At 39.9% G+C, this 25,460-nt stretch overlaps 1 protein-coding gene across 2 annotated transcripts; it reads left to right on the plus strand.

The window, feature by feature from the left end:
* The first annotated feature begins 3,582 nt into the window (after positions 1-3,582).
* LOC126095149 (probable RNA-binding protein EIF1AD) lies at positions 3,583-25,460 on the plus strand. Of its 2 annotated transcripts, XM_049909869.1 has the most exons (4): positions 3,589-3,713; positions 3,845-3,897; positions 3,978-4,221; positions 24,687-25,460. In XM_049909869.1, the coding sequence occupies exons 3-4, from the start codon at positions 3,982-3,984 to the stop codon at positions 25,116-25,118; spliced, it is 672 nt and encodes a 223-aa protein (XP_049765826.1). In that variant the 5' UTR covers positions 3,589-3,713; positions 3,845-3,897; positions 3,978-3,981; the 3' UTR covers positions 25,119-25,460. The 2 variants fall into 2 exon arrangements, with proteins under 2 accessions (XP_049765827.1, XP_049765826.1); XM_049909870.1 differs by lacking the exon at positions 3,845-3,897 and having other exon boundaries at positions 3,583-3,713.

Here is a 25,460-nt window from a genome sequence, read left to right on the forward strand (position 1 = left end):
CTAAAAAGGGGCATTACACTGTCATCATATTTTTCCTCAAAGTTCAAGATGGCTGACAACAACAACCTGTTGTTATGTGCAGAGGTTGCATGTGCAACAGTTGCACTGTGTGCTCATTTGGAAGAGAAGTGGGCGAGAAAAAGGAAACGTACCTGGGGGAAACAGTGAGTTTTAAGACGAGACGATAAAAACATTCATCAAAATTTGTTAAGTGCGCTTCTAGTGGCGGACGTCAAGTCGTATATAAATTACTTAAGAATGGACGAGCACACGTTTCGGTATTTTCTCAGTGAAGTGTCTCGTCATATCACAAAGCACAATACTCACTTAAGATCTCTTACATCTACAGAACACGGGCTCACAGTAAGACTCCGATTTCTTGCTACAGGAGAGAGTTACTTTAGCTTACTACCTCCACAGTGGTCACAAACTAAAATAATACCTAAAACGTGTGAAGCACTTTATAAAGCACTAAAGGACCAATATCTCGAAGTAAATACATATTCTATACAGTTTATATGAATTAAGAACTATTTTTATTGTAGATCAAAGTAATAAGTACATTTTGCGTCCCACAACAACAAAATTAATAGAAATGTATGAAAGCCGATAGGGCACTTTACAATGTGAGGCATCCTGAGTACAAAAATATATTATTAAATTGGAGAGCTCATGAAATAAATATGCCGATACGTGCTTTTGCTTTCTCGTGAGAGTAGCTTGAACGGAGGCCATTAATTTTCTTTTTTAAGTCGTCAGCCATGCACCTGGGCCGTATCTCATGGTTAATGACCTCTGCAATTTTTTTGTACCTCTCCAGTCTTTTTAATCTATTTTGTACTCAGGTTGCCTCACGTTGTAAAGCGCCTCATCAGCTTCATACATTCCTATTAATTTTGTGATTGGCGGCATACACGAATTAAACTTCGCAGCCATATTAACAAACACACTACTGGTGAGTGGTGACAGAACGCTAAAGCGATGCTATAGCTTCAAGTGGTAACATTTCACATTGCAGTGAACAGAAGAAAAGAGATTTTTATGATCAAATCTACAGCGAGGCCCTAGATTTGATCATATTTATTTGACAACAGGCGAGATTTGACAAAGTACCTATTACACTTCGACCATAGATACTAGTAGACTGGCCTTGCTGTGAAGAAGCTATAGGGCTGGTGTGGCTCCAACATAAACCACGTGACTGTTGGCAAAACGTGGCGGGATTTCAAGTCAGCGGTCTGTCATCCTATGTTTGTATCGTATTTTACCCACATTTCTCAGTTGACTGCCAAACGCTTCCAACAAAAATTACTTTTTTATTTGCGAAAAATTATGTCAGAACTACATTTGACCTGGATTTGTTCATAGTACCATTTATTAAATCTAACAAATACATCGAGCGCCCCTCTGGTGGCCAGCGGGACGAAATTACTATAAACTAAGTAAAATGTCGTTAAAATTCTTTTAAACGGTAAGAGTGGGCTCGTGTCAAAACTTCTAACATTGGATTCGCCGCGTTAGGAGCTCTAGTCACTTATAAAAGAAAATGGGGTATGGGAATTACGTCAACTATAGGTGCCAAAATTGTCGACTTTAGGAGCAGGTCCATTTTAGAGTATCAATTTTAGGTGCACTCTAAAGGTTCAGTTCCTACTATTTTTACAACAGTTTAAACTATCAGTTTTAAAAAAATGACATTTTAGATGAAAGGTGAGACTTTGAAGTTTCAGAAAATAATTTTGGAGCCTACATTTATTTAATAATATCAGAAGGTAGAAAAAAATTCTCTTCATGTGTCGACTATAGGTGCTCTTACCTTATTATAATCTCACTTGTATATACAAAAAGGCGCGTATGTGCAGATGGCTTAAAGTTTTTCCATTTCAGGGCCTGTATCCAAAGCTGCCTTTGGTTTTCATCCTTAGGGAACCTATGAGTAGGAACGAGAAACAGTTATACTTACTTCTGTAACCGAATTATCACAGATACTTTCGAAAATGGAATATGAGTCTGACTTCATAGGCATCACTTTCAACACTTTAATTTACGTGATACTGTATTTCAAGTGTAAAAAACATAAAAGTCACTTCAGCAGATTTCCATAAACGCATCTGCAGCATCATAGGAACACTTACACGTGAAATGTAATGCCATTTCCCCCGACAAAACGCTGAGTACAGCCGAAAGCGCAACACGAAACAACCATGTTTTGCCAACAGTCACGTGACTTTAGCCCTGAGATGTTGGAGCCACGAAAATGACGTCAGGGCCAGTCTGTTATATTTATGGTCGAAGCTATTACACCATCAAAACCATCCTCCACACCTACAAATCCCTCATCCGTCCTATCCTCTGTTATGCCAGCGTTGCCTGGATTTCCGCCCCCACCCGCTTTTACACGGCCCTCCAAATCCTTGAACGCCATGCGCTCCGCCTTGCCTTCCGTATCCGCCTTCCTTCCCCCACACGGCTCCTGTATGAACTGATCCCCTTCCCCCACCTCCTCCTGTTCCTCCAACATCTCCGCATCCTTTACATTGTTCGCAGACTTGATCCCCCCCACCCTCTGGTTTCCTCCTTCCTCTCCACCCCACGCCCGTTGCCGCGACTCTATCGCTGTATCCCTCCCTCTCTCCACCTCCACACCCTCCATCTCCTTCATCAGGGCAATTTCCAACGCCTCCCCCTCCCGGATGACGAACTTCGCCGTGACATCTACCCTTCCTTCCAACTATAACCTGGCCTTGACCCCCCCCCCCTCCCCAGGGCCCCCTTTCCTCTTTCCTTCTTCTCCCAGAGCGGATTTCCCTCTGTCCCCCCTCCCCTGAGACCCCGCACCCCACACCTGCCTCTCTCCTTCCCACCCTACCTGGCCCTCTCCCGTGCGCCCCCTGCTCACCTCCCCCATCTCTTCCACTCCCTCCCTTCTTCAGGTCTCCCTCATCTCCTAGCGCCTGGCAGATCCTCTGTATTGCTCATCATCAGTGTGCCACATCAGTGTTGTGTTTAGTGCTGTTACTCGTGTGCGTCAAGAGATGTGATTTTAATCGTGTCCTGCCTTGAGGTTCGCCGTCAGTGTTACGTTATGTGCTATGCCATCCGTCGCTACTTTAATGCTCCAGTCATACTGTGCCTTGTGTTCTTTTAACCGTCGCCGAGTGTGGCTTTTTATATGTGCTACTTTTAAACAGTTTTTTTGTTATCTCCATTTTACAGTCACCCCGTTTTGTTTTGTTTTGTCTTCCATGCTGTTCCCCCTTTTTTATATCTATGTTCCCCTTATTCTCTCCTTTGCTGTTTTTCAATGTCTTCTATTGTTTTGTACTGTCTTTCGGCTGAAGAGCAGCGCCTATGCTGCTGCCAGCCCGCCCCGATGGGGAATTGAAACACAATAAAAGAAAAAAAAAACACCATCAAACTCCTTTGACGTAACTTTTTGACATATCAACTTTGACAAAGAACTATGGTGTTGTAATACCGGTCTTAGTGGCGCGACTCGCTCCCCATGTCTCGACCACGGCCGACTGTTATCTCTGTTATGTGAGCTTCTTGGTTGACATCCTTTGACACGCGTGGTTACTAGTTAGTAGTTATGCGGTTTGCCTAGTGCCTACTGTTTACGATTACGTGTGGAAGAGGACGTGATTGAAGTTTTATGATTAGTTGACAACTAGGTGCTTTGTTATATGTCAGATATGAGTTTCCAAAACTAGGTAAATAGCTAGTTCGAAGTTGGTTTCGTAGTACATTTGTTGTTCACAGACACCCTGTTTGTTTGTTTGTTTGTTTGTTTATGGGTCATCTGTTTCATTACGTGTTAAGAATTTTAGTATTTAATCTTCAGATTGTGGTGCCTAAAACGAAGGCTTAGGGGATACCGTGTCATGTGGGATACCGGTACATGTAACAGTAGCACTGAATTGCCGTCTGCATACGATTCTTTACAGTGAAACGTTTTCATTGCCTTAATATTGCAGGAGAATGTCTCGTGCTACAAAACGGAAGCATGTTATCCGTGAAGTCTTGGTAGAAGAGATACGTCCACCAACTGAGGAGCAGTCAATTGTACAAGTCCTTGCCGGCAGAGGAAATAACCTGCATCTTGTTGCTCCGGCTTCAGGAGAACCTTTCCTTGCCTCAATGCCTACAAAATTCCGTCGTAACGTATGGATTAAACGTGGAGATTACCTGCTTGTAGAACCCATACCTGAAGGAGACAAGGTAATTCCAATTATTAACTTCTTTACATCGATATAAGAGAAATCCGAAGTGGGAAATTACCTGGTGGTGTAGGATAAAACAAGTGATAAATTGAAACTTACTATGTCTGGAAGCAAAGGTACTACTTACATTTATAATTTATAGTGTGTAAAGCGCATTGGGGCTAAAGTGCTGTTAGGGTGTCCGCAGCTGTGAAATTGCGTACTTAAGCGGTAATGAGCCTTATGTAACCATCACATGTGGTGGTGAAAGTAATGTGTATATTGTTGTGGGCGAGTTATCCGGCTTGTTGTATCTAGGCTCTTTTCCAGTTACGCTGAATAAGTTTTTTTCTTGGATGTAATGGTCGTGTATCATTCGAAAATATTCTGCTATACTTGTTTTACATGTAAGATAAATAATCTAAGAATACATAGCATATTTGTTCAGTTAATGTGAACTGTCACTGTTTTAGCATTCCAAGGATAAAGGCAAATGTTAATCACCTATACATAATACACACGCCCAATTTCACAGAAGCGGCACAAGAAATAAAAGTAATCTACGTAAAAATGTAAAAGTTTTGAAAGAAGTTGCACATGAGGTTGATTGTTAGGGCAAAACGCAGAAGAATCTAGGGTGAGCATGAGCCAATAATTGGGCCCTTTTATTGACCACCAGACTTGGATAAAAGTTATTTATTGAATCCGCCCCCCCTCTCCATTTTGCATTTTTTAATATGGACCCGATGTAAATAATAGGCTTTACTACAATTCAGTTTGTTACCACAACCAGATTTTCAGCTTTCACATTTGTTGGCTTTGTAAACTCATAAACAAATTGTCACTTTCCAGCTTAATAACCTAGTTCTTGGGCTGCAATACAGATCAGTCTTTCATTCTAACCAAGAAGGTGGGATCCAATATGTAACTTTATCTGATACTCGCTGAAAATTTTAAATTGAACCTCAGCTTCATTTTACATATTTTCCCCCACCACAGTGTCTTCATTGGAGACACCTGATTCATTCAATAATCAATCAGGATGATGACAGGTTTATGACTGGTAAGTGTTACAAGAACGTTCAAAACGATATAATGTGTTCTCTCAACACCAATGGGATGGTTTTGAAGCTCATTCATAGCAGAAATATACTAGATTTCATGTCAACAAATAGACCTAACCACTTTGAATACATCGCTGTTAAAACCTGCATCATTGACATGATGCAGTGGTTACCAAAGAACAGAGGGCACCTAAATGAGATAGAAAGATTTGTATGTTCGATAAAGTATATAAGGAGTTTAACTACTGCCCTCTTTTGTATATCTGTTAGTAAAATTTTTGGACTCCCCACTGGTTCCAGAGAAAAGGTGATTTTTACTTTATAAATTTTACAAAACAGAGTTACAGGAAGTTGAAGCATATAATAATAATGACTTCCAAGTTCTTTATGTCAAAATTCTACGAAAACCCAATGAAATTGTTTTAAAAACCACTACTGCTTACCCCCCCACCATGAAAGCTGGAACACCCACTACAGTCAAATTAAAATTACTTTAGAGTTGACGTCTTGTCATCTGCAGCTACAGTGTTGCCACATGAGCTACTGGTAGATTGTAGGTGACACACACACACACACACACACACACACACACACACAATGGGTCAGTTCACAAGTGCTGTAGGTGTGTAACACGACACAGTGTAAGTGGCCACTGTGAGGTACGTTGCAAATGTGAGATGCCCCTTTGACAACTGACTTTCTTTCTGGAGCCCTGACTTAAAACTCGTGTTGTAAATTAACTGTAACTTTGTGAGCTGTCGTCTGAAACTATCCTCACACTGGCTACAAGGGATACCATATTACCAACTAAAGAGCAGGCCTCGTTAGCACTTTGTTACAGATCAAAGGCTACAGAAATATGAGGATATGAAGTCAGTACAATAATGAAAATGATGCAGCAAAGAATTAGAAATAAAAAAAAATACATTTGAAATGATTAACTGAACAAAATTAGCAACCAGACTCTCTTGATAAGATATAGAAATTAAAAATAAAATCACTATATTTGATGAGAATTGAACCTACGACCTACTAAAAGTGGCATTTTTACACTAGCCATTGCGCTACACCACAATACTTTATTAATGGTGTTATATTTTTTTATTGTTGTGACCTAGTCACATGGATGAATTGCAGGCTTCAAAAATTTGGTTTCACGCAATGTCACGTGAAGTGTACCAGATGTAAGACAATCTCTTTGATTATGGTAAGGGTATATGTGATGCTGATGTATCCAGTAGTGTTTGGTTAATGCTGCATATGAAATGTGTGTGTGTGTGTGTGTGTGTGTGTGTGTGTGTGTGTGTGTGTGTGTGTGTGTCCACACATCAAGAGAGAATGCTGAGAAGAAATTATAAGTCAACTTACCAACTGTCGTGGCAGTTTGGATCGGCAAAAGGTGTGGGCTTGACATTGAGCACTCTGATTGGAGGGAACCATCTCCAACTGGTGAAGTGTCACTATCAAGTAATTTTAATTGGACTGTAGTGGGGTAATAGAGACCAGGTTGACTGCCACTGATACAGAGAAACTGTGACTTGCCTTTAGAAAAGTAAAAAGTAGTTGATTAAATACCAGATAGATATTTATCAAGGAGAACTGTTAAAATGAGAATGAACTTTCATAGTGCACAATCACTGTAAAGAAAAAGAAGCACACATAATAGGCGTGAATCAAAGCATAGGCATATAGGTAGAAAACAAATGTGAAAGTAAAAAAAAGACCTGGTGCTGGTGACAGACTTATCTGTAGCTTTGCCCGAGGTCTAGGTTAGGTGGGAAGGTAACATTTTGGTTGAGAGTTGATGAAGCCAGGCTGATCTGCAGTTTATTCCATTTGAAAAAATTACTACTGATATCACATTACAGTCAATACATTGTTTACGCCATTTGTCACCTGTTTTCGATGTCGCATGTCAAAGCTGGTGATTCGTAATGAATATTCCTCTTTATCTGCAGTGTTTTGTCAAAAGATCCCTCGCAAAACACAAGGAAATTCTGGTCCGTTGGCACCACAGTTAGACCTCCCCCTTTTTATTTATGTCCGTCCTCACTACATGTGGATCCCTCTCATCCTCACGCCCCCTTCACCTGAGGAAAGACCTATTAGTTCTGAAAGCTAGATATTGTTGTTTTATTTTTATAGATGTCTGTCAACAGTAATACACATTTTGTCTCTTGAAGGTGATTTATGGCCAGCAGTTCTGTCTCAGATTTATTATGTCATCTTTTTGATTCATTACATCACAGCAAATGTAGTCAAAGGTTTTTGTAGTGTAGTAACAAAACTCAATTTGGGTCAACAGAAGTGTCTGATTGGAGGCTTTTGTTGGTAATTTAAGTTTTGTTTTAGATTTATTCCATAGTAATTTTGATGTTTTGTGTGTTGTATATTTATGGTAGGTCAGTTCTGTTTTAATTGATGTAGTGAATATGGGATAGGTAGGTTTTTGAGTTGTTGGGATATTTGTTTGACTTTTTGTAATTTTAAGTTGTGGTTTTTTGGTATCAGTAGCTGTGGTTGAGCTATATACGAGGGTCACTCCAAAAGAAGTGCACACTATTTTTGTAAAAACACAGTTTTCATTCTGCGTGTGTGAAAGTTTTACAGTGTGTAGATACATCCTTTTCGCTTGTTTTCAAACTTACTCAACCTGGTCCCGTAAGTGGCGTCGTCACAGCATGTCTTCAAGATGGCTGCTATACTTGACGTTCGTCAGAAGCAATGTGCTGTCATAGAATTCCCGTGCTGTGAAAACGAGACAGTGGGAAACATCCACAAGAGGTTGAAAAAGGTGTATGGAGATGCTGCTGTCGATCGCAGTACAGTTAGTTGGTGGGCAAGCAGATTACGTGATGAAAGCGGGCACGGCAATATTGAGGCTTGTCCTCGCAGTTGCAGGGCTCGTACTGCACACACTCCAGACAATGTGCAGAGAGTTAACGAATTGGTGGCTGCTGACAGATGCATCACAGTGAACAAATTGTCACGCTACGTTGGGAATGAGGAAGGAAATGTTTGCAGAATACTGAAAGTGTTGGTGTTAAAAAAGGTTTGTGCCATGTGAGTTCTGAGGATGTTGACCGTGGCTCACATAGAAACAAGAAAAACGGTATGCAGCGAACTTTTGGAACAGTAAGACAATGGTGGAGATGAATTTCTTGGAAGAATTGTGACAGGTGATGAAACATGGCTCCATCATTTTTCACCAGAGACGAAGAGGGAATCAGTGAAGTGACATCGTGCAAATTCACCCAAGAAAAAAAGATTCAAAACCTTATCTTCTGCTGGAAAAGTTATAGCTATGGTGTTTTTCGATTCCGAAGGACTCTTGCTTGTGGACATCATGCAAAGTGGAACCACCATAAATTCTGATGCATATGTGATGACACTGAAGAAACTTCAAGCTCTACTGAGTCGTGTTCGACCACATCAGCAAAAGCAGGATGTTTTGCTGTTGTACGGTAATGCACGGCCACATGTCAGTCAAAAAACCATGGAAGCGATCACAAAACTCAGATGGACAACACTGAAACACCCGCCTTGCAGCCCTGACCTGGCTCCATGTGACTATCATCTCTTTTGGAAACTGAGAGACTCTCTTCGTGGAACAAGGTTTGAAGATGAGGACTCCCATGTGCACGTTGCCAAACAGTGGCTCCAGTAGGTTGGTCCAGAATTTTACCGTACGGGTATACAGGCGTTGGTTCCAAGATAGCGTAAGGCAGTTGAGAGGTATGGAAATTATGTGGAGAAATGAAAATATTGTTCCTAAAGGATGTATCTACACACTGTAAAACTTTCGAACATATAAAATAAAAGATGGTTTAAAAAAAAAAATAATAATATTGTGAATTTCTTTTGAGTGACCCTCGTAGGTCAAGGGAAATGTCCGTTTCTGCTTTTCATGGTTATAGTTGTCAGTTGTTTTGGCATCAATAGCTGCCATTAAACTATATAGCTCAAGGGAAATGTCAGATTCCTGTGGTTTAATTGGTGTAGCGTAGTGTTGTAATTTAAATGTTTTTATGTTATTTATTTTGGGATGGTGCAATGTTTTTTTTCTTGTTGTATATGTAGTGTCTCCCTGCCCTAATTACAGTTTTCCATGGATGTCCTGTTGGTTTCATTTTCTTTTTGGAGTGAGATTTTGTTGTGTCATTTTTATTGTTGTCCGTGTTTTTTGCTGTGTGTATGCAGTGACATCATTGTCGGCATTTTTTATACACTGGAAGTAGTATTTTCTGCCATATTGATGTCATGGGTGGTTGGGTGGAACCAGATGCTTCCGTAATGCCCTCATTTTTGTCCTCTACTGAGGCTGTATGGTGGATAGTGTTAGTAATTTGTCCCTCTATATTACATTTATGAATGCTCCTGTTATCAAATTGTGATTGATTGTTGACAAAAAAGTTCATAAAGGAGTAAATCTACTGTGAGGCTATTGACAGTATATCCATCTGTGTAAAGAGCTGCCTACAAGAGTGGATACCACATTTTATCCTAATTACACTCTTAGGACTGTGCTATGGACACCTATTTCCTCTATACTGAGTAACCCCAGAATGATATCTTAAGACATTTGTAATTAAAAATAGTAGAAGTAAGTTAAATTTTTTAAATTTTCATCTCAAAATTTGAAATTGCCAATAATGAATAGTTGCAGAGCTTTGATGTTAAAGATCTGCACATGTGACTTTCAATTCAGATCCTTATCAATATAAATATGTAAGAGTTGAAAATATTGTTTCATTTATCGATTAACCTTCACAGTTTATTTATAACTGTGTGGTCAGCTCTTATGCAGTATTGAATTGTGTGTATTCTGCTTTATCGAATTTCAGTTACAGTCCATTTGCAAAGAAACTGTTATTAATTTTCAAGAATATATTGTTTACATTTTCAAGTGTTGATGTTCCTACATTTTTACTTACACTACTTGCACTCTTAGCCGAGAGAACTATTTCTGTGTCTTCTGTGTACTGCATGAGCACCATGTATATACAACGAGAATAAGAGCAGGCCCAGTATTGGTCTTTGTGGTACACTCATAGGGATTATTTCCCACTCTCAGATAGCTGTTTTATCCTGTACACCTAGGAAAATCAAATGCTTTTGAAAAGTCACAGAAAATACCAGCTGGCAACATTTTTATCATCTATGTCTTGTATAATCTGATGCATGAAATGTACTGTAGCACATTCTGTGGAGAGATCCTGCAATCAAAGTGCAGACCAAGTATCTTACTTTGAGAGGGTTGTTACAGTTCTTGCGCACATAATGCTTATTCAGTACATTCAAGGAGGAGCTAAGTAACAAGACCGATTGATAATTACAATTATCTGTTTTACTGTCAACCTTGTAAACAGGTCTGACAACAGCATATTTAAATGTGTCTGGAAATATCCTTAGTGATAGTAGTGTATTGCATATCTGACTAAATACACTGCATATATGTGAAGAACAGAATTTTAGCATTGTGTTTGTAATATTATTACCTCCATGAGAGGAGAGATTTTGGGTTAAAGTTTCATATTTTGTGCATATCAGGAAAATAGTACATTTTCAGACATGAGTTTCTATTTTAAACTAAACTGGTTTGGTCGCCACTACACACCCTCAGTGGCTATAAAGGGAATTTATTTACACCCTGTTTGTGCAAACATAATCCATTGAAACTGTAATGGCTATTGAGGCCATCTGGCTGCACTGAAGCACTTTCTCTCATTTTACTTTGCAGGAAAACCAATTCACAACACATTCACTCAATTTATGTAATTATTGAAACTAATATAAGACCGGAATTGACCTTGAAAGAGCATGTTGTGTACAATCGACCGAATACTTTATGGCCACATACCACGATAGAAACAATGTCAGAACACACAATATCAAATATAAAATCAACCATTTGGAAAGCCCATCTTCCCCTTGGAGGAGGGCTAATGTACTGGGAGATGCTCAATTTGATCTCCCACGTACCATCCCCCTTTCTTTTACTGATAATTTTCGTGCCCATAATGCTTTATGGGGCAGCTCTAAGACCACTAATTGTGATAACTTGGTAGGGTTTTTTGAATGTTGACTTTTTCGTGCTATGTAATAGCACTGTCACTCATTTTAACACAGTACCAGGATTCTGTCCAGCCATTGACCACGTGGCCTGTTCAGTGGAAGCTTCTTGATGAGCTATGTGGTAATGGTCACTATATGATTGTTTTATCCCTCCCACATTGATACTCAACTGGATGCCCACTGTGTGGATTCTTAAGAATGCTGACTGGCACTTTTTAGAACTTCCATAATGCTTTATATGCCCATAATGCTTTATATGCCTCACAGTGGGACCTTTGAAGAGACCGTGAGACACACAATGACCATCACATCAGCGCTCAGTAGAACTAGCAACACTGCTTCCCTCAAGGCCCCCACCCCCATCATATGCACTCAGCCCCATGATGGACTCCGATCATCACAGCCATAAATGCTACACAGGACACTCTTGACACTATAGGCAACATCTGTCGAGAGATTTGTATCATATTTTAACATCTCCAAGGCCAGTATTACACTATCAAATTTCTTTGTAAAGATTTGATCAAATATTCCGTCAAATTTATTTGACAAAGACCTTTGACGTAGCACTAGAAGGGGTATTACACTGTCATCAAATTTTTCGTCAAAGTTCAAGATGGCTGACAACAACTTGTTACACCACAGAACTGCAGAAACACCTTAACAAATCTGTATTTGCAATTCGAGTGTTAATAGCAGACATAGGCAACATAAAAATGAAAAAGCTTGCATACTTCGCCTACTTTCATTCCATAATGTCATATGGGATAATATTTTGGGGTAAATCTTAGTCAAGCAAAAGTTTTCAGAGTCCAAAAGCGTGAAATACGTATTATTTGTGGAGTAAATTCACGGATGTCCTGCAGAAACCTCTTCAAAGAACTGGGTATACTAACTACTGCCTCTCAGTATATTTACTCCTTAATGAAATTTGTCCTAAATAATATATCTCTTTTTCCAACAAACAACTCAGTTCATACATACAATACCAGGAACAAAAATGATCTGAACAAGGACTTAAAAGCACTTTTTTTAGTTCAAAAATGGGTCCACTACTCAGGAACACTCATCTTCAAAAATTTGCCAGCAAACATAAAAATTTAGTTACAAATAAAGATCAGTTTAAAAGGAGCGTGAAAGACTTACTAGTGGCCAACTCATTGACGAAATTTTTAATAGAAACAAATGATGTATTTATTCATACTATTAGTATTGTTATTTCAGCTTTAAAAAATTGACATGTTCCACATCCACGAGGATCTCCTCAGCATGGATCTATGGAACGAAAAACTAATCTAATCTGGGTGAAGCCGTGAGTTTTACGATGACACGATAAAAGCATTCAACAAAACTTGTTGCGTGAGCTTACAGTGGATGACGTCAAGTCGTACATCAATTACTTAAGAATGGATGAGCATACATTTCTGTATGTGCTCAGTGAAGTGTATCCTCATATCACAAAGCACAATATTCACTTAAGAACTGCCCATCTTCAGAAGACAGGCTCACTGTAACACTCAGATTCCTTGCTACAGGAGAGGGTTATGTTAGGTCAGGTCAGGTCAGGTCAGGTCAAGTCTCCAATCATCTTAATCTATTTTTGTATTCAGGGTGCCTCACTTTCTAAAGCACCTCATCAGCTTCATACATCTCTCTTAATTTTGTAGTTGTCGGCACACACCAATTGTATTTACCGGCAATGTTTATAAAAACACTACAGACGACAGAACGCTACAGCGGTGCTAGCGCTCCAAGTGGTAACATGTCACATTGCAGTGAAGTGTGAACAGAAGACAAGCGATTTCTTTGATCAAATCTACAGCGAGGCCCTAGATTTGATCAAATATTGGACGACATTTGACAAAGTCCCTATTACACCATCAAATATCTTTGACAAAGATATTGCACAAAGAAATTTGATAGTGTAATACCGGCTCAAGCCATAGCACACTTACAAAAGACGAAAGAAGCAGTTCTGGGAAAGTTTCATATTCACCATTGGAACTTGTGGATCTTTCTCACAGACATGGGAAAAAGTCTTGGTGTATTTGTGGTCAACAAAAGGTGACTGGTATTTGAGGCTTATGTAAGGATGGCACACTGACATCTGACACTGTTGTCATTGCTGACTACATGTTGATGCACTGTGTCCAACCATTGGCATCTGACAACTGTCTCTCATCTACACAAAAGACAAGCAGACAGTATTATCCTGTATTGCAACATACAAAGTTTGAAACTCTTCAATGTTAAAAAAAAGTAGTAAGAACTCATCAGTGCAACGCACTTACAGTGTGCCAAAATACAGCTCCAGATCCTGATTGAATACATATTCAAATGCTACACTATCCACTTATAAAATGCAAGCACCATAGCTTTGCTGTTTTTATCAAATTTGGCTTGAGGGAGAGTTCAGTTCCCAGTGGAGGGAAAGTATGACCATCCCAGAATCGAAATCAAGGAACCCTCGCAGGAGATGGATAGCTACAGACTCATTTGCTGTAATAACGTTTTTTGCGTGTTCAAGAGCGTAGTAAGCTAATGACTATGCTCAGCACTTGAGATGACTGGCACCTTGTCTAACAATTGGTGTGTGTTTTGGAAGGGCTGATCTGCTTGTGATCATCTACTCTGCCTAAAGCCTGCTGTTTGAATGGCTTTTATCCATTATCAGCATTTTATCACTGTCTTTGGTGTGCATAAGGTTTATGACACTGCATGGCAGTACCATATCACCAAATGACTCCCTCCCAATCTTTATTCAAAATTTTCATTCTCAGCAATCCTTCAGAGTCAAAATTGGTAATTCCCACTATGCTCCCAACAAACAGGGAAATGGAACCCCACAAGGCTCCATTCTGAGACAGACCCTCTTCTTAATGGCAATCATTGGACTTGCAGATGCAGTGGATTTATAGTCTCACCATCGTTAAATGTAGTTGACCTCTGCATCTGCTATAGTTTTTCTCACATCAGGGTCATTGAGCGATGACTACATGGCAGTACAAGAAAAGCAGACAATTGGGAATGTACACAGGGCTTCAAATTTACCACTATCTAAACGTATGTAATGTATTTTTGACAGTGCAGAATTGTTTGTCCGCAACCAGAACTCTACCTACATAATAACCTGCTTCATATGGTCGAGACTTAAAATGCTTCTTAGGACTCTTGTTCGATTAGTTAACTTGAGTAACCCTTATATGACAGCTTAAATGGGTGTGCCGGTTAAAATTTAATGTCCTTTCTCAATAACACCTTGTGGAATGCAGACCATTGCACCACTTTTGTGCTACAGAGCTCTAATTTTATCACATTAAGCTCGTGGAAGTGTTTGCTATGGGTTGGCAGTGTCATCGATATTGCAACTCTTGTATCTGACCCACCATTGTGGGAAAAGGCTGGCGGATGGTGCCTATCAAACAAACCTGTGGGCAGCCTCCTGGTAGAGGCAGTGATTCCCCCTTCACAGCTCAGGCACCACCAATTATGGCTGAACAGTGCCTTACACATCTGTAACCATCTAGAACAACGGAGTCAGTACCTTGTGTTTCAAGAATAGTGGCCTTGGTCAGAAATTCCAGTATTGATCAAGTTAGTCTGTCCGTTACTAATTTTGTTTACCTCCAATCAATCCTCACGTTACATCACACTTACAAATGCCCTAATGATGGGTACCTTAATCTTTATATTTGCGTTGATCTTTCTCTTAACCCGAAGGATGTGATAGACCTCTTAGATTTCTGTCAGTCGTTCATCTTGATACTCAGTGGGTACATTAATTCAGAATGTAATTTATACTCATAGCCCAAGAGTTGAAGAACAGACAGTGCTTTTACATGCAACAAGAGTAGCAAGCAACCATCCTTACAATGGAATTGGTGGAGTACGGTGTGCCATTCACACGGAATCACACGAGTCTCTCCTAAATTTGCAGTGACTCCACAAACATAATCTAGGCTCTAAGCTACTGTTAGTCCTTGCATCCCTTAGTAACAGTCAGCATTAAATGCTGAACTTTCTGGGATCGTAGCTCATGATGTCAACCCAGCAAGTACCTGTCACGGCTGGTAGATGTTACACTGAATGAGTCATTCTTTTCATGACTTTTGAAAATGACTGCAATGTATTTGAATTATTGTTGGCTTTGTTACGCACCATGGTCACACATCTGCTTGCACAGATTTTACACCTGTGAGTGTATACATATGAGCTTTTATCTGACTAGGACACCTTATGGACTGGCCAAGTCCGATTTTCTTTGTGTATTTGTAGGATTTGAAAGTGTTTGCCCGGACAACAATTTCCAAAAATATTTCCCAGATGTTTTGTATGTGCTTGTAGCTGTGTCTGAATGTGTGGTGTCGAAGACTGGTGATGGAAGAGTCTGGTTTGAATATCCTTTACGACATTTATTTTTACTTTTATATAAATTATATATTTGCTGTCAGGAGGAAATTATAATAAAGAAATATTGATTCATAATTTTCTAATGAAAATGGCATTTTATTTTCAATTAAGTCATTTGAAACAAATTAAAATTTGATAGAGGTGTGAGAGTGACTTGCATACATCAGTAATACTCCAGAATGAATTTTCACTCTGTAGCGGAGTTGCACTGAAATGAAATTCCTCACAGGTTTTTTCGTGCACCACCGTGCTGATAATGATAAATTAACAATTAACCTGCAGGTAATATGCCAGGTAGTTTAATCACTGGTCCATTTTGTATGCTCGTTTCTCCACTGGGCATTAGCAGTAAACAGAGGACATATAGAATCAAATTCGTCATGGAGTATTATAGATGTACATGCCATTTCAAGTGCCTGTATTCGATTTTAATTTGTTTCACGTGGGACACAATTCAGAAAATTATGATTGAGTAATTTTTATTATAATTTCCATGTGACAAAAAAATGCAGAATTTAAATAACAGTAAAAAAGAAGTGTTATGATGATTTGAACCAGGCAACCATCCAGTCACCAGTCTTAGACGCTATATGTTCAGTTACAGGCGCCTCCAAAACATCTGCAAAATATTTTGCAGTTACCAGTCATTGCAAATCATCACATTTTAGAGGCAACTTTCACTCGAGTGTTTCTTTTTCAAAATTGTGTCACGCTGCTTTAGAAAATTGATATCTGGACACAGACTTTAAAGTCCTACAAATATATGTAAAGAAAATCGAACACAGCCAGTTCATAAGAGCATAAAATCTTTACAAGCTGCTGTGTGACTGGAGTGCAAATACATAAAGAGTGTGTAACAAATCTGACAATAATTCAAAAGCATAGCAGTCTTTTCACAAGCCTTGAAAAGAATAACATGTGGAGTGTGACATCTACCAGCAGTGCCAGGTACTTGCTGGCCTGATGTCACAAGCCTTGACCCCAGAAATCTCAGAAGTTAACTTTGAGTTTGGTAATGTTCATACAAGATCTCTTCTTAGGTAACTATGACAACGGGAAGGCTTTAGTATTTTGCTGGTCCTCCAGTCAAGTCGGTATTCCAGGAAATAACTTCGTGCATTGGCTCACCAAAGAGGCTACTGAGAATGGAGACCACAACATGTTGCTAACTCTCAGTGGACTGGAACAGAGAATGGGGAATCATGACCACAACTAAGAAGTTACAGATTATAGAGTATGACGGTGTGGCAGTCTTCCCTTTGCTTGGCTCACTGTGAATCCAAAATCATCTGCTGCCTCCACATTGGGCACCCCAGTATGACCCACATGTACATCCTATGACAAGCTGTCCTACCCCATTGCAGTTGTAGTGTACACCTGATGTTCACTCACTGAGTACCTCACCTTTGCTGCTATACAGTGAGCTTCACACCTGCCCCCGTTGCTCCCTGATAACCAAGCTGATAATATCCAGGAGGCAATTCAGGTTTTAAATTTCATACGTCAGAGTAGACTGTATATTTTCAGATGAAGATTTTGTTGTTTTGATTCTGATGCTGTTGTATGGAGATGGAGGGTTGCCTCCCACTGCATTTTTAGCCTCAAGGGATTTCCCGCTGCCCCTGGCTGGAGGATGAATTGATCCATAAAATAACAACTTAGCTTTAATGTGTTAATTGCATTGAAAAAAATTGTTGTCATGCTCTTATTACCTAGCTGACTTGTCAACTCTTGACCTGTTACAGTGGGTGGAGAGCCTGCTCACGTGTGGGAGTGTGTCTTTTGTCCCATGACGGACTGCAGTAGGGCTCTAAATGCTCCTGGCTGATGTATGATGTCTATCATACCCTATTATATTTCCCCTCAGGAGGCCCACAGCTCTTTGTGTGTGTGTGTGTGTGTGTGTGTGTGTGTGTGTGTGTGTTTTACACGTAGGGCCTAGAGCTATTGCAGCTTTTCTTTTCTCGTGGTCTGCATTCTATTCCACCTATCTACTTCCCATTCATGTTTCTGGCCCATTTATGTCCCTCTGGCCTCTTGTACTAATCTTGTCCACTTTAACTGTAATGGTTACTATCATCTCCTTTCAGAATTGCAGTCTCTACTCTGTGGCATGTGTTGTATTGCAGGAATCTCATTTTGTGAATATCATTTGCTGATTCTTCACGGTTTCCAAGCCTTCTACTGGAACTGGGTCAGCCCTTTGTTTGCCTCTGATGGTGTCTGTACATTAGTCTGCATGGATATTGTTAGTTCCTGGGTTCCTCTTCGTACTGCGCTGGAAGTGGTGGCTGTTTGGATCCGTTTAGACTCTGCGGTAATGATATGCAATCTTTATCCCACCCGACTGGCATCCTATGCTTCTTGCCCTTCTTCAGCAGCACCTTCCTCCCTTATTTCTCCTTGGGGATTTTAATGCCCATAACCCTCAACACTGGAGCCTTCACACACTTTACTGTGGCACAAGGCACTTGAGGTGCTGACAACTTCGGAGTTGAGCAACCGTGAGCTCCAAACGGGCGCGCGCGCGCGCGCGCGCGCACGCACACACACACACACACACACACACACACACACACACGTGCACACTGCACTGCACTTTCTAGGCCATTGATCGTTCCTTCTATTGCATTAGATTCCTCTCATCCATGAGTTCGTGATGAATTGTGTGACAGTGATCATTTTCCAATCATGTTATCATTACTTCAGCACCACTTGCCTAGATGTCCTCCCAGGTAGGCGTTTACTAATGCTGATTGGGATGCTTTGTCCTTGGCTGCCATTCCAACCACTCTGCCAGATGACTGCAACGATGAGTCCATATGGAGTTTGACCGAATCCATCCTTTCGCCAGCTGCTTCAGTGATTCCTTCTTCCTCATATTCTCACCAATGGAAGATGGTACTTCAGTGGATCCCCGAAATTGCTGCATCTATTAAAGAGCACTATCGTGCCATCCAATGCTATAAATAGCATCTATTTCTCGACCACCTCCTGGCATTTAAACGGCTTCGTACCCGGGCCCATTAATTTCTTAAATTCCAGAAACAGATTTGTTGTGAACGATATGTTGCTGTCATAGGGCTGTATACTTCCTCCTTGCTGGTGTGGGCAAAGATCAGGTGCTACTGTTGTCCTACTGGTATCCTGGAAATTTTGCTGACTTGTGTTATCCTCACTAACCTGGACTCTATTGCGTTTCACCACTCCTCAACTTTGGTCCACTATCTGCCCATGTTCTATCTTCTCAAACCCTGTCTGGAACGAGTCCCTGTATCTTTCATTCCCTGCCGTCTGGAACCTTGTAATGTCCCATTTAGCAAGTGTGAATTCACCAGCACTCATGCTGTCTGCCGCTATATGGTTCGTGGACCAGACCAGCTGCACAACCAAATGTTTCAACACTTCATGGTGTCTAGCCAACATCATATGCTCCCCCCTTTTAACCATCTCAGGAGCAAGGGGGAATTTTATTCCCTGTGGTAAGAAAGTGTCGTATTCCAGTTTTGAAATCTGCTAAACCGCCTCTTCAGATGTATAAATATTGTCCAATCAGTTTAACCAATGTCCTCTGCAAGGTGCTTGAATGTATAGTCAGTCAAAGGCTGTATTCAATCTTTGCGTCCTGGGACCTTTTTGGCTTTGACCCAGGATGATTTTCGCTGAGACCATTCTACTGCAGACCTGGAGTCTGCTCTCCGAATGGCTTTTGCCTGTCGTCAGCACCCTGTTTGTCTTCTTTGTTCTACATAAAGCTTATGATACCACATGACTCATGGCACCATCACGTCTTTGACACCTTACATGTGTGGGGCCTCCATGACCCACTCCAGATTTTTTTCCAGAACTTCCTTTCATGTTGCAATTTCTAGGTACAGGTTGATGCCTTCTGTAACACCTCCCATCTGCAGCAGAATGGGGTTCATTGGGTTCTGTTTTGAGTGTCCCTCTCTTTTTAGTGGTTACCAGTAGTCCAATGGCACCTGTGGTGTCCCTCTCTTTCTATGCTGATGATTTTTCATTTATTTTTGTTCATATGCAATGAGTGTCACTGAATGCAGATTTTGGGGAGTAATACATAGAGCACAATGTTGGACACTCTCTTTCACAGCTTCCATTTTTTGGCTGCCAAGGCTGTCACTGTACAGTCCATCCCTTTACAACTGTAATTTGATGCCCAGTTCCTCAGTGTGGTGGGCTCTCATTGTTGGACTGGCCTTTGATGCCCAATTCACATGACTTTCCCATCTCCATCAATTAAACCGGAGATGTCAGTTGCACCTCAATTCTCTTTGGTGCCTCAGCAACACCAACTGGGGTGTGGGCTGTTCTACATTGATGTGACTCTACATACTATTGGTACAGTCCCATCTAGTTTGTGGGAGTTTTGCATACAGCTCAACATCACTTTCGATGTTAGAGATGCTGGACCCACTACACCATTGTGGGACTAACCGTGTGATCAGCCTCCTAGTGGAGGCATGGGTTCCACCATTGTGGGTTCTGCACTAACAGCAGTTGATTGCTTATGTGTCACAAATCTGCTGCTGCCTGGAGCACATGGCCTACCTTATCCTCTTTCCAGATGTAGGGATCCACCTCCCGCAACGATGGCACAGGTCTGAGGTTAAGATTGGCATCCACATCCGGTGCCTTTCTTCTGAATTCTAGTTTTGCCCCCCACCATCTCTTCTCCAGGCCCACTAATGAATGTTTCCATGGTGCAACCCTCATCCATGGCTCTTGTCTTGATGTATCACGAGGTCCAAAACAGCTCATCCTGAGGCCCTCTGCCACCAGTTCTCCATTCTTAATGTGTTTCATGGTTCAAAAGTAGTCTGTACTGATGGCTGGATGGCTGTAGTGTTTTCACTGTGGAGTTGGTAGTCATCTCTTTTGCTCTTAAATGTGTCCCCATTCATGCACCACTGAATTCATCCTTATCTTTAGTGACTCTTTGAGCAGTTTACAATCACTAGACCAGTGTTACCTCCACCATTTCTTGTCCTGACTGTCCAAGGTTCCCATTTTGCTCTCGAACAATGTGGACACACAGTGGGCGTTTTCTAGACCCCAGATCTTGTTGGGATCCCATGCAGTGAACTCACTGGCAGGCTGGCCAAATTGGCTACCGCTAAGCCGCCTCTTGAGATTGGTATTCCAGTATTGGACCTTTGATCAGTATTACATCATCAAGTTCTGAGGATATGGAATACAGTAAGGGGGGTGGGGGCATGTCACCCATCGCACGTCCTGCCTTTTGGGGCCTCGACTGCATTTCTTCCTTTCCCCTCTTTTCTTCTTCCTTGTTTCTTTCGCTAGGCTTTGTTGACCTACGTTAGACGTAGGGATTTTTCTTTGTTTGGTTTTTGTGCACTAGGCCCTTCTTTTGTGTTTAGTTTTGTTGACTTACCTGTTCCAGGTTGGCAGGACTGATGACCTCATAGTTTCATCTCGTAATCATTAAACAACCCAACCCGTGTATTATATTTTATCTCCTGAATCTTAATTTTTTAACATCTCGTATGGATGTTGTATGCCAGTTTTTCCCTCCATTTTTTATTTGTGACTAGTGAACCTGGCTAAGCTTCTCATTTGCAAAATGTGTATGTATATTGGATGTGTATCCTAATCTCCTCGTCCCCTCTCTCTGTCCATCTGCTCCCTCTCTCTCTCTGTCCATCTACTCTTCCTCCTTTCCTGACCTTGTGCCTTGTTTATTGTTATTGCAAATTCAGATTCTGTTGTAACATTCTAATAATAAATCAGTAAGTTGTAAATATAATTCTCTGTTCTCTGTGAAAAACTTGACTGTGACAGAAGAAAACAAAGCAGCACATTGATGTGTATACCATTTTTATATAAAAATATGTGTATAGTGAGACAGAATATGTATGGAAGAAACAATTTTTCTGATAGTTTAAATGCCATACTATCATAGGTAAAACTGATTGCGAGAAAGAAAACAAAACTGCAGCACTCACAGCAGAGTGAACACAGCATTTTCTTTCTCACAGTCAGTTTTGACAGAAAACCTGTTCATTTGTATTTAAAATATATAATCTCCTTTTTCCATTTGAATGTGTATTAGAGTGTCATGTAAAAATTTGCAGTAAACTGGCCATAAACATTTACATCCCAGAGATGGTGAGGCCAAACATGTTCTTTTCCTAATCCGATTAAGACATTAATACAACAATTTGACATAGGTTGGTGTTAAGGATCAAACCAGAGCCAAAGGCTGAAAAGTGTAGTGCACTACAGTCTGTGCTGAGAGAACAACTGACACTAATTGTATGTGGTGGACCGTTTGTTTATGCAATTGCAATGGCCTGATTGTCTAAGTTCAATGCTAATTAACTCAAATGGTGCAGTATATTGAAGCTTTATCGTAAGAATTATTTTTCAGCACAGTCTTCCCAGCAACACTCCTACCAGCTCTGACTGTGTATGATCATCCAGTATATATAATAACAATGCACTCTAGCAGGTATATAAATTTACATATTTAATTGCGCCATTGTATCAGAGATTTAAGACTTTGAACAAATGAACATTTACATTTTTATTTGTATATAGATTTAGTAATCAAATGGTTTTTCCCTTTGTGTCTGACATGTCAAATATGGAGGGTCCCATTACCATTATAGTTGGTGCTTTAACACCCCTATTCCTTTTATCCATGCCTAACCTCAGAGTTATTTCAAAATGTAGTTCTTAATATGTTGGCTATCTGACTGTCATTTATTCTTTGACTATTTTCTTTAATATAATATCCTCTGATTTCTCTTTTGATTATTGCACATGTAATTTAATTTTATTAACTGAATTATTAATGTCTAGCATCATAAAAGGGCATTTTGATTTTCTAGCCTATGACAGTACAGTATTTTTCATGATATGTAATCAGTCCTATTTCTCCATTAGTTCTAACTATTTCAAGCAATTCCCTTTTCCCTGGACAAGTTATTTTGATTTCTTCTGTAATCCAGGGCTCTTTTTTATGTCCTTATTAGTGTCTTATTTTTCTGTTTGGAAAAGCAGCTGTTAAAAATCAGTAGAAACCCACCTATTACCACACGCAATTTGGTTTTGACATCTGTCACGTTATACATATTGCTCCAGTCAGCTTTCTGTAAGTCTGCATTGAAACTTTCTGGTGTATATTCATTAATAGTTCATAAGTTTTGTTCTTGATACTGCATCACTGTCATCAAGTTTATTTTTATGGCTGGTTGTCCATCAAGGCCAGATAAAAATTTATATAATTAAGTGTTCACTTACAAATACATTGTCTATTAGTTTACTGTTTCCCCTGTGTAATTATAGTGGGAAAATTAATAACACAACTCATAAGTGTTAAGTAACATTTCCAAACATTTTTAAAATCTAAATCACACACAAAATTAATATTAAAGTCTCTGCAGAGTATCATTTGCTTTCCCTTGTCTACCAGGCACTAATGACTTAAATTTCACTAAGAATATTTGAGTTCCCAGTGAGGATCTGTATACCGCAGTAGTTATAAATGACTTTTCCATTAGCAATAGTTCACAAGCATTGGTCTAAGCACAAAAAACTACTGGTTCATATTTATCTGAACATGATTTTTACAGGCGTGACTGTTCCCCCTTTCTCCATATTTTCTGTATAGAAATGGGCTGCTAGTTTATAGTTATCTGTGTTTACTGTACTTCTGTATTTACATTCAGTTTACATCTACATGCATACTCTGCAAATCACCATATGGTGTGTGGCAGGGGGCACCCTGCACCACCACTAATCATTTTCTTTCCTGTTCCACTCGCAAATAGAGTGAGAGAACAAGCAGTTACCTATATGCCCCTGTATTAGCCCCAGTTTCTCTTATCTTTTTGATCCTTATACAAAATGTGTTTTGGCGGCTGTAGAGTCATTCTGCAGTCACTTTCAAATGCTGGTTCTCTAAATTTTTGCTGTAGTGTTCCTTGAAAAGAATGCCGCCTACCCTCCATGGATTCCTATTTGAGTCCCCGAAGCATCCTCGTAACACTTGCGCATTCTTCAAACCTACCGGCAACAAATCTAGCAGTCTGCCATACAATTGTTTTGATGTTGTCGTCTAATCCTACCTGGTAGGGATTCAAAACACTTGACCAGTACTCAAGAATGGTTTTCTCTAGTGTCCTGTATGCAGTCTCTTTTACAGAGGAACCACACTTACCTAAAATTCTCTTTATAAACCAAAGTTGATCATTCGCCTTCCCTCTTACAATCCTTACATGTTCATTCCATTTCATATTGCTTTACAACGTTATGCCTAGATATTTAATCAATGAAACCGTGTCAAGCAGCACATTAATAATGCTGTATTCAAACATTATGGGATTGTTTTCCTGCTCATCTAAACTTACATTTTTCTACATTTAGAGCTAACCAACATTCATCACACCAACTAGAGAAATGTTGTGTAAGTCATCTTGTATCCTCCAGAAGTCACTCAATGACACCATCCCATACACCCCAGCATCAACAGCAAAAACTACATACTGCTGCTCATCCTATCTGTCAGATTATTTATGTATATAGAAAATAACAATGGTCCTTTCACACTTCTGTGGGGCACCTCTGCTGATATCCTTGTCTCAGATGAATGTTCGCTGTCAAGGCCAACATACTGGGTTCTATTACTTAAGAAGTCTTTGAGAATCTGTAATGAAAAATAGTCATTGTGACGACAGAAAGTCCTGGGTTGAAATCGAAATTCTCTCTCTGGATACAAGGACTGTCAAGCAGTAGATAGACAAGCCACATTCTGCAAACAGTGACTTCATATTTAGACACACACACACTCACTCACTCACTCACTCACTCACTCACTCACTCTTTCCCCTGTTATGTTTGCATTATAATATACATCTGTTTCCTTCTCCATGAAATTGTTTAATTTTTTTAGGTGAAAGCTGAGATTGTCACAATTGTTACGAGAGATCATGAAAAGTTCTATCGTGAGCTTGGAATTTGGCCTCCAGAATTTGATAAAACTGGTAGTGGCACAGAAAATCTCAAGAATGGAAGAGAAGCGGGAGACACAAGTGAAGATGAAGATCTCTTTGTGAACAAGAATAGACAGGTTGTGGAAGTGAGTGAATCAGATGAAACTGAAAGTGATGACGATGAAAGTGGGAGTGATTTGGATGATGAAGCAAGAGAGAGTGCCAGTGACAGCTGTGAACCTGTTTCTGTTGAGAGTGAAGCCGATGACAGAACAGGAGATAGTGACAGTGATGGAGGTGAGCCTGGTGTTATCAAAGATACCTGTAGTTCAGATAAAAAGCAAAGTACCACTGACAGTAGCACGGAGAAACAGGAGAACTGTAAAGTATAAATAAAAAAACTGGTGATGTTGTATCTGGCAAAGCATGTTAACAACTGGGAAAGGAACACTTATTCCAACCCTGTTATAGATAATTGGATGCTTACCAAATATGGTTTTAATTATATAACTTCACATATGGATTCAGATTATGTATGTAAGTGTTCTATGCTAGTTGTTGTAACTAGACAAATGTTTCAGATGGCCACTTTGTAAAAATTATGAAGTTGTATTGAATATTTATAGTATGTGAATAACATGTACTTCATATTGTTTTTCAAAACAAGCAACAAAAAATTGAAATGCAAGATATATTAAAGAGAGTTTATATATACAACTGTTTGGCAAAATAAA

This window comes from Schistocerca cancellata, chromosome 8 (assembly GCF_023864275.1).
Source record: "Schistocerca cancellata isolate TAMUIC-IGC-003103 chromosome 8, iqSchCanc2.1, whole genome shotgun sequence".
Classification (NCBI taxonomy): Eukaryota; Metazoa; Arthropoda; class Insecta; order Orthoptera; family Acrididae; genus Schistocerca; species Schistocerca cancellata.

Coding starts and splice junctions, on each gene's coding strand:
- LOC126095149 (XM_049909870.1), top strand. CDS start 3,982: ATGTCTCGTGCTACAAAACGGAAGCATGTTATCCGTGAAGTCTTGGTA. Junction 4,222..24,686: donor CCATACCTGAAGGAGACAAG/GTAATTCCAATT, acceptor TAATTTTTTTAG/GTGAAAGCTGAGATTGTCAC.